Genomic DNA, 9,813 nt, shown 5'->3' on the forward strand with positions numbered 1-9,813 from the left:
GGGGGGGGGGGTCATATCCAAACCTTGTGTGTGTCAGATGTGGAATTTACCTGGCAAACTTGTGCTGGCTGAGTCCCAGGACGTTTCCTCTGATCTCAGCCACTATCTTGCTCTTATCCTCAGCTCGGCCGTGCTCCAAAACATGCTGAATCACATAGTTGCCGTACTGGTCCTAAATCAAACAAACCACAGAGACACATTGAATAAACACGTGAGGACACCAGCTGGTGCTGCTGACGTCACGTCAAACACGCAGCTCGCTTCAAAAATCTGGACTGAGAGATGCTTTATTTACTCATCACTATGCTGGAAAACATAACTGTGTGTGTGTGTGTGTGTGTGTGTGTGTGTGTGTGTGTGTGTGTGTGTGTGTGTGTGTGTGTGTGTGTGTGTGTGTGTGTTACCTGCACCAGCTGCTCTGTGTGTTGATGGAGCTCCTCCAGTATAGGCAGCGTCTGTTCAGGAAGGCAGTGTTCGAGAATGCGCTGGATGACTCGGCAGCCATAAGGGTGAGTGGAGAGAGCAAAGACCTGAGAGACACACATAATTACACATGTTTACTTATTCAACGCATACACTAAGTGTTCCTGGAGCTCAGTGAGTTGAACAAGGCATTCATTTGCCTCAGTTCAAACTGTTTTCATAAAAATTAAAAAAGTTACAGTCTCTGGGATTACAGCACCAAATGATCAGAGACATACTTTCACACACCCTCCTGCCCACCCCTGCTCCGAAGGTGAAGACACATTCCTGACATGCTTTCAGCTAAACAATCAAACGTGAGCCATCGTGTAGAAAACATGCAGCAACAACACATGCAAAACACTCACACATCAGTGACATTTACAATCGCAACAATAAGAGTGAAACCGAAACCTCTCACTTTTATCAAACATAAGAACGCAATACTTCCTTCAACACTTTATGAATCTGTGTGTAGGTGTGTGTTATTAAATATGTATATAGCCTACGACTAGATGTATGTCTGGTAAGGTATATTCATCTACATCCGCTACTGTGACCCTCTTTGCGTAAGCCTGCCTTAATAACGCAGCACCTTACGACCTCTCATACACCGTGCTTTGTTGTTTCACATGTACTCACTGCTGTATTGCTATTATAGTCTATATCTCTACTTTTTCAATAATACCTAAAAATCTGATACCACAGAAACCAGTTTATGCTAATTTAACATTTAGCTGGCGGATACAAGATGGCGGTCGCCGGCGGGCTGAGGATTCTGTTGCCATGGTAATGTAACCTGTCCCTGGAAAAGACTGAGCAAAGTGTGTCTTTGTAGTTTGGCGGTGACAATATGCTCCTGCCTGTGTGTGTGTGTGTGTGTGTGTGTGTGTGTGTGTGTGTGTGTGTGTGTGTGTGTGTGTGTGTGTGTGTGTGTGTGTGTGAGCCAAGCACAAGCAGGCTGCTGTGATTGAAAGTGGAAATGTTTGTGCACTCGCAGAGGGGACCCACCTGTCCCTTGAAGGCGTCGATGATAAAGTGCAGCGCGTGAGGCTGGACACACTCGATACACTTCTGCACCACGTGGTTACCGTTCTGGTCCTTCACACACTTCAGCACATGGCCGTCCAGCTCGCGCACCATCTCACTCTGCAGGGAGGATGGAGAGGGGAGAGAATGTGAGGGGGGGAGAATGTGAAGAGGGACATGTAATTGTTTGTGGGAAATCAAATATTGCCCGAAAGCATTTTGCAAACTCGCCATTTTTCACACAGCCCAACCAATAACAGTGGGCTTTAACAGCTGCCCTGGAGAAATATATTGAGGTCCATTAAGGAGAGATGGATCCCTTTCTCTCTCTCTCAAACACACAACCTGTCCCCGAAACCACTGAATTTAAGCACAATTATTTCCTGTTGATATTCAGTGGCATTTATCTCAACACCTGCAGTGTAGCATTTGCATATAAACTGCAATATCATCAGCCTTATTCATTGTTGATGACAGAATGCCTACAAGGATCCTGCTGCTACAAGAGGCAGCTCTTACATGAAACCCATAATGTAAATGGAAAAAGACATTTTAGCATGAAGAGCGCACCTATTGATGCAGTGTTCCGCTATATAAAAGAGAAATTAGTTATCCATTAGCAGTAGTATACCCTCATTCAAGGCTGAATGATGAGCACATGGATAGTAAAATACTTTACAATTGAGACAAAGATGTTTGGAATTTCTTCTACAAGTAAAAAGCCAGAATTACAGCAGGGCTATGTCAGGAAGGGTGAAATAAAGGTTGTTTTACTAATAAAATAAAAAGGCACTGTCACCTTGGCACATTGTTACTTTCACACAGAGCAAAGAGAACTAGTGTACTTACAATGACCTGCTGGTCGGAGGGGATGAACTCCAGAGCTTTCTGAATGACCCTGCAGCCGTACATCTGCAGAGCCAGAGACAGCACATGACCTCTGATCCGCTCTGCCAGAGCCAGCTTCTGGTCCAAGCTGCCAAACTGAAAAAACACCAAACAAAAAAGCTTCTAAATCCTCTAATCTATTTTATAATACACCCCACAATTACATGTAGATTACACCGGCTACAAAGCACCTAGAAATCAGGTGTAGTTCCAGAGATGTCCCAATTAATTCAAATCAAGCGCGTTGTACAACTCAGACTTTTCCCACTGCAAACTAAAACTCACTTGGTGAAGCAGAACATTTGTAATCAACCTAAAAAACAGAAAGGATAAATACATGGAATTAAAGTACATACCTCAAAGAACTTCTGGATGACATAATTTCCAAAGACGTCCACCATAAGCTGGTAGGCGGCCTGCAGGATCTCGCTGAAGACGAGCTGGCGCTCCGCTGAACTGGCTCGCTCCAATTTCAACTGGATAAACCTGTTAGAGGCAGAGGATAAGCCTTATATTAACCTCATATACCTTGCTATGTTATTCATTTCCTTTAGCTTTAGCAATGTATAAAAGCCTCCTGAGAAAGTGTGCTTTCTGAAACCCTATCAGTTTGCTGAGTGGATTCTCAAAGTTTGGACGAACTTGAAGACTGGGACAAATGAGAACATCAGACAGTGACAGAGCTTTAAAGTGAAACAGATGTACAGGCGGAGAGAGATCTGCTCATATATCTTTAACCTGAGGGAACAGGCAGACACAAGGAGATGAAAGTCAGAGTGGAGAAAAGACAAGAACAAGCAGCCTGTGAGGTGAAGTGACGGATGCCAGGCAAAAAGCAGAGATAAAAAGTTCAGTGATGTTGACGAGACTGAGGAACGAAAACGTCTGGAATGTGCAGACTGGACGTCATGGTGTATTTATAGATCCTTTCAGTGGAAAAGTGCCCCTGCCCCCAAATTGCCCTCTGGATTGTACCACACATAGCGGTATAGATTGTAACATTTGAATGACATGTTTGTTCTGTTTTTAATTCTAATACTGAGAATATCAATCCTGAAGAAGCAATATGAAAGACCAAACTGTGTATATGTATACCAGTATATATCGAGCATGAACCTGGAAAATATACTGTATGGTCGTATATAAAGTGTGAGGGCTGTAACGTGGAAACAGTGCATGTTGAGCATAACAAGCATGAACTTTGATCCAGTTCTCAACTTTGAACTTCACAAATTGTTGAAGAAATGTGGTGAATCTTTGTTGCCAACTCAAACAGTATTTTAGTGTCTTCATGATTGTCTCCTGTGACTGTCAGAGAAAAACAACTTCATGTTTGAGAGGACAATTATAACAGCTTGCTTTGAAAACAAAACACATGCTCTGCGAAACTAGTAACATCAGTTTTGAAAGCTTGAAGAAGAAAACGTTTGAGGATCTAATAAAAAGCACTTGAGTAGCATTATTGCAATGATAGGAGAATTTATCTTGCCCATTCTGACACAGATTGCACTTAAGATCTTCTTAGACCTTGGCACTGTGTGACACGCACTGAACGTGCAAGATCACTGTTATTCCACGGTGAATAGGAGCCTTTAGTCATCTTATTTTATTGGCATGTAGATTTACATCCAAGATGAAAGACTAGGTGGTCTAATTGGGATATACTTGCTTTTTCTCTACTTTGTATTCCCAGTGAACTCTACTTTGCCTGTGTACCTGCTGCCGTGCTGGTCCTGGCTGAACTCCATGATATGGCCAGCGATGTCTCTGAGCTGCAGGTTGGGGTAGCGGTTGTTCCTGAAGTCCTCCAGCAGGCGGCTGCGGCCTGACGGCATCACGTCTGACATGCCGTAGCGTAGCCGTGACGACGGGAACAGCTGGCTGCTGGGTGAGAAGAGGGAGGAGCCTGAGCTGGCGGCACTGCGGTACTTGGCCTCTGCCCCTGGAGCTGCAGAGATGAAACGCCCACTGCCATTAGTCAGGCCTCCTGTGGAGCGGGAGAGAATAGGGAGGTGTATGTTAGAGCTGGCACTGACGCTCATAGCCCAAACGCTCCTAGATCTCAAAAAAGGACAGAATACAAAGACAATGCTTCTTTTTTAAACAGAAAGAAAATCTTTTTTTTTCTAATATACATCATCAATCTGTGACATGTATATATTATAGTGGCAAAAACATGCAATGCGTGGGAATTCTATTTACATGTATATACACTTTTTTTTTGTATTTTATTATATATGTTGCATTGTTGGAGGAGCTCAGGTCAGAAGAATTTCATTGCCATTTCTACACAGTAGATTTGTGCATATGACAATAAAACCTTTGAATTGAATTGTATTTCAAATGAACTTTGTTACATGGTTTGTCCATTTTTTTTAAACTGGAGGGAAAATGTTTTACAGAATTTTACAGAATTTGAAACGCTGCCTCAATGATTACTTGCATGGCTTTACAGATATTCTTTTTTTTTTTTTTTTTTTTTTTTAATTGATTACACCACTACTAAAATTTAAAATCATGAAAATTACATTAAAGCTTTGCAGCACGGAAACATAGCATTGAAGGGAAGCACTGCCTCATGTTCTTTAATGTATTCAGCTGCATTAGATAATGTTGTATAATGAAATTGAGTCTAACAAATGATATTAAAAGTGTTTAAAAGTAAATGAGCGCAAGACAAATCAGATTAAGTGATCTTAAATAACTTTAGTCCCATGTGGTAACAACACATCCTAGAAATTGTTGCAGAGTGCGGTGCACCATTGTTTTCCTAGTGATGTAAACAAATACTCCAGTAAAGTCTGTACACCAAGTAGTTGAGAGTATCAGAGCAAGGTTTCCTGCCTTTCAAGCGCTTCCATTTCCTTTAGCTTCAATCTGTATAGTATAACATCTCCAATGACTTTGCTATGCCAAAGCAGGAAATCAATATCACAAGTCATCATCAAGCCTCAACTTGGCTGTCAGTTTGTTTGATTATTGTTTTGTGACACGTGAAAGTTTGTATACATTTCAGTTTGTCAACTGTTTACCAAGGGAAAAACCAAATGTAATAATATTACAAAATAGATGTAGATGTGTCAACAACCAATTAATTGGCTACGATACCTCAGCAGGGCATCAACAGTAATGTCCTTTTTATGCATGGTACTCAGATATGAATCATATGCTGTTTATCAAGACCGATTTAGAAAATCCAGGTCCATGTGCTGAACCTCAAACTGATTCTGCCGTGGAGGCAACAGCATCTTTACACCCGTGTTAAACACCCTCACAACTAAGAGGTGCAGTAGATAAGTCCAATTAATACCCACAGTGGGTATGTTCTGGCACGTCAACATAAAGCTGGCTTTGTGTTCCATAAAGTCACAACAATGTAATTCAATCTATTCAGTCACTTGATCAAAGACACTTACCCAGGTTGAGGTTGGACGAGGAGCTGTGATTGGAAAGGGAAGGTGGGGGTGTGAGTGAATGCGAAGGGCCCTGGTTGGGGAGGGGCATGCCCACGGGGCCCGGTGAAGGACTGAAGCCCAAGGTACCGTTATAGAAACCTCCATGGCCAATCGGGGTGAGGCTGGAGGGGTTGCGTTTGTACAGCTCATTGTTGCCTGTCAGGGAGTCCCGCCTGGAACCGCTGCCACCACTCGAGTTGGCCACTAGAGGGAGACAAATATACAAGTTAGATTATCAGAACTAACAGTGGAATGCTGATCTACTGTTCATTTAATTGGAACAGCTTTATTAAGTAAAAGCTTATTATTTAATCTAAAGCTATGAAACAAAACAAAAAAACATGTCGACCTCAGAATAACATAGACTCCAGCAGAATACTGTTTAGTAAAGGTGATTCCTACCTGCAGTGCCGAAGCCTCCCAGCGAGGCCCCGAGTGAGGATGAGGCCTGCTGGCTGAAGCCCAACGATGCAGAACCTGGTCCGGGTTGGCCAGAGCCTTGTGAGAAAAGGGAGGAACTCTGGGAGGAGGAGCTGAGAGAGGAGGAGCCGTAGAAGGAGCTTCCTCCCAGAGCGCCGCCCGGGCCGCCCTGCTGCTGAGCCTGCTGGGACTGCATGGCACGAAACGGACCGCTGGACCCGCCCAGACCCCCGTTGGCACCACCTGCAGAGGCTGCTGCTGCTGCAACTGGAGGGAGAGACAAAGGAATAAGTGATTCCATTCTGGACCAGCAGTGTATGCTTTTTAACAACTTTGAGTAAAAAAAGTCATACTAGATTAGTGTTTTATAAGTAGCACAAAGAGCATGGCAGTCAGGTTCTCCAGGGTTAAGATTACTTTAATGCTCACGCCTTACAGGCCACGAAATCAGACGGACCGACCGGAAATAAAATAACATATTTCTCGTTTAGAATTTTAGTGCGTAGAGATAATAGTGCAATAACAACATCGTTATTTGAACGGGGAAGAGTATCATCTTGTAGATTTAACGTAAAGCTGCATTCCCCCTTTACTAAATTATTCTTAACAGCACTGACTCATGGGAACTGCTTGTAAAAGCTAAACTTGAACGTATAGTCTCAATCTCTAAATTGCATGTGCTGGATGAATGGGTCTTTCTGGACATGTTTTTAAAGACCACAATGTGCCATCTGTTGTTTTGTGTGCACAAAATCCTGCTTTGTCCTGCAGACCTTTACATACACGGCTGTCTTACCTGCTTGTGCTGCGGAAGGAGATATGATGACGGAGCCGGGGGCCATGAGGCGGACCGGGCCGTTCCTGCCTCCAGTGTTGACCACCAGGGCCCCTGTCTGATCATAGTAGGCTGCAGGGGCCAGGACTGGGTAGCCTGAGTGAGAGAGACCAAAACAGGAATATTTAAAATGTAGCTTTACCGAATTTAGCTTGTCCTTGTTACATGTAGCATTATGAGTGTTACACATATGAGTGTTTGTGACTAAACAGTTGTACAAGTAAGCTGTCTGAAAATGTTGCTGCAATACCAACGCAATGGCCATTTTTCCAGAGTAATAAAACCGGTTTTGCAGAGTTTCTTTCTTACCTGGGACTCCCGCTGCTAACCCCTGCCCAAAGGCGAGGGCTGAGTTGACTGCTGCTGCTGCAACCAGCTGGTCATTCTGCTGATTCTGTTGACCTTGGCTGGGGGTCAAAGGCCGCTGGTTGCCCCCACCACGCATTACCTGTATAAAAAAAAGAAAAACAAAAAAGCATATTAATTGTCATCACAAATATGCAAATTAATATAAAACCAGTGCTCCAAAATCTGTTTCAAAGCAGAGAACCTGTGGTGTGCAGTAGACATACGTTTCCATCATGGTCACATTCAACTCTAGTTAATGTCTTAAACAGTGTGCTCACACAGAGAGATAAATGAGCCAGAAAAGGAGACGATCCTTTTTATTAGCATATGAGCAAAGCAGGAGTAAATAAGCAGTTGTATGAAATATTTCCGGCCGAGTAGTTTATAATCCAAAAACAGGCTGCAACAAGTTCTCAGCTTTTAGATCCGAGCAGAAGTAAGACCCAATGCACATTTCATTTGGCACATCAGGAGGCAGATACATCTTGAGCCACTGGCAATCAGCATGCCAGTTTTTTGGCAAGCAGCCGACTGACCTGCTGTTGGTTTTGCTGGTTCTGGTTTGCCGCCTGCTGATTGGCCGAGTTGTTGGCTGCTGCAGCTTGCTGCTGGAAAAGGCTGGCAGGATAGACCCCCCAGGGAGTCACACCATAGTACTGAGGAGGCATCACTGCCGGACCTAGTCGCAAATAAATATGTATAATACAGTAAGGATAGGACAACTGTGTTTATGTATGCAATAACTGTAGCAAATAAATTCACAGGAGTGTTGGTAAATCTTTTCAATAGAATCTTAATGGCCTCGGGGTCCATTTCAAAAACATACCGAGTGTAGCTGCTGCTGCCAGTCCGGCTGCGTAGGGGTCTGTCCCTGGAGGGGCCGCACTGATGATGTAAGGGTTGGGCACAAACGCTGGGGCCAGACCTGAGAACACATGGAGGGGAAAGGAGAACCAGGCGCCAAAGGTTTTACATAACTCATGGAAGAAATGTACAGAGGTTCCTACAAAGAAAGCTTCAAAACACAAGATGACCACTTCAGGGCTTACACCATCAACACTGTCATTAAGATTCTAGATACTAATCAAAACTAGAGAATGCAATTCCTGAAGAAATTGCTAGTGGGAATGCTTTATGCTGAAAATCTGATGCTAAACTGCTATGCTGAAATGTAATGTGTAAGAAGAAAGTGAAGAATTTAGATTGAAATGATACATGAACACTGGGGGCTTGAATGTGTGATGAGAGAAGAAAAGAAAGTAAAAAGGCTTGGAAAAGCAGCAGAATATTTGAACTGCAAACTTCTGAACTAACTTGATGGCGAATGATCTGTCGCCATGGCAACGACATTTGACGACACCCCACAATACGCTTAGATGCGTTGATGGCTGCATCATTACCAAACCTGTGAAGTTTTGGGGCGTTTCGAGCAGTTTCACTGAAGTTATGAGAAAACCGTGTTTCATGGCGAGCATTGTGTTGCCATGGCAAATCTCAAAACTGTCCAGTAGATGTCTTCACGGCCGGACTGTTAATACACATGTGAAGTTTGAGCACTTTTTGAACATGTTCATAGGAGTTATAGTGACATCATGTTTTATGGCGAGGGATGCGTTTCCATGGAAACGGCATATGGTGAGATCTCAGATTTGGCGTAGAGCTGTTGAGGCATGGACCGGTGATATACAAGTGAAGATTGGGGGACGATTGGACCGTGTCCATTGGACTTATAGCAACATCATGTTTTATGGCGAGGGATGCGTTTCCATGGAAACGGCATATGGTGAGATCTCAGATTTGGCGTAGAGCTGTTGAGGCATGGACCGGTGATATACAAGTGAAGATTGGGGGACGATTGGACCGTGTCCATTGGACTTATAGCGACATCATGTTTTATGGCGAGGGATGCGTTTCCATGGAAACGACATATGGTGAGATCTCAGAATTGGCGTAGAGCTGTTGAGGCATGGACCGGTGATATACAAGTGAAGATTGGGGGACGATTGGACCGTGTCCATTGGACTTAAAGCGACATCATGTTTTATGGCGAGGGATACGCCTCCCTCCATTTTTCATTATACAAGTGAAGATTGGGGGACGATTGGACCGTGTCGATGGGACTTACAGCCACATCGTGTTTCATGGCGAGTGGTCCGTCGCCATGGCAACGGCATTTGATGACACCCCATACTACGCTTAGATGCGTTGATGGCTGCATCGTTACCAAACCTGTGAAGTTCTAGGCTGTTTGGAGTATTTTCACTGAAGTTATGAGAAAACCGTGTTTCAAAACGTGAAGCATGTCAAGGAAGTTGAGTATCTGAAGTATAATTTTTGTGTAGTTTCGGGTCAATAATGTGGCCTTTTTGGCAGTTT

The 9,813-nt window shown here is 43.6% G+C and overlaps 1 protein-coding gene across 1 annotated transcript in view; it reads right to left on the reverse strand.

The window, feature by feature from the left end:
* LOC104943525 (pumilio homolog 1-like) overlaps nt 1-9,813 on the reverse strand; it is an 18,717-nt gene that overhangs the window by 3,294 nt on the left and 5,610 nt on the right. Inside the window, exons 6-17 of the mRNA XM_010768967.1 lie at nt 8,264-8,510; nt 7,974-8,116; nt 7,399-7,537; nt 7,051-7,185; nt 6,237-6,521; nt 5,796-6,038; nt 4,096-4,366; nt 2,736-2,865; nt 2,341-2,475; nt 1,474-1,611; nt 405-530; nt 51-172 (exon numbers count right to left, since the gene is read on the reverse strand). Coding sequence (XP_010767269.1) covers nt 51-172; nt 405-530; nt 1,474-1,611; nt 2,341-2,475; nt 2,736-2,865; nt 4,096-4,366; nt 5,796-6,038; nt 6,237-6,521; nt 7,051-7,185; nt 7,399-7,537; nt 7,974-8,116; nt 8,264-8,510 — 2,114 coding nt within the window. The remainder of the gene's footprint in view (nt 1-50; nt 173-404; nt 531-1,473; nt 1,612-2,340; nt 2,476-2,735; nt 2,866-4,095; nt 4,367-5,795; nt 6,039-6,236; nt 6,522-7,050; nt 7,186-7,398; nt 7,538-7,973; nt 8,117-8,263; nt 8,511-9,813) is intronic.

This window comes from Notothenia coriiceps, unplaced genomic scaffold (genome assembly GCF_000735185.1).
Source record: "Notothenia coriiceps isolate Sejong01 unplaced genomic scaffold, NC01 NC01_scaffold00006140, whole genome shotgun sequence".
Lineage (NCBI taxonomy): Eukaryota > Metazoa > Chordata > Actinopteri > Perciformes > Nototheniidae > Notothenia > Notothenia coriiceps.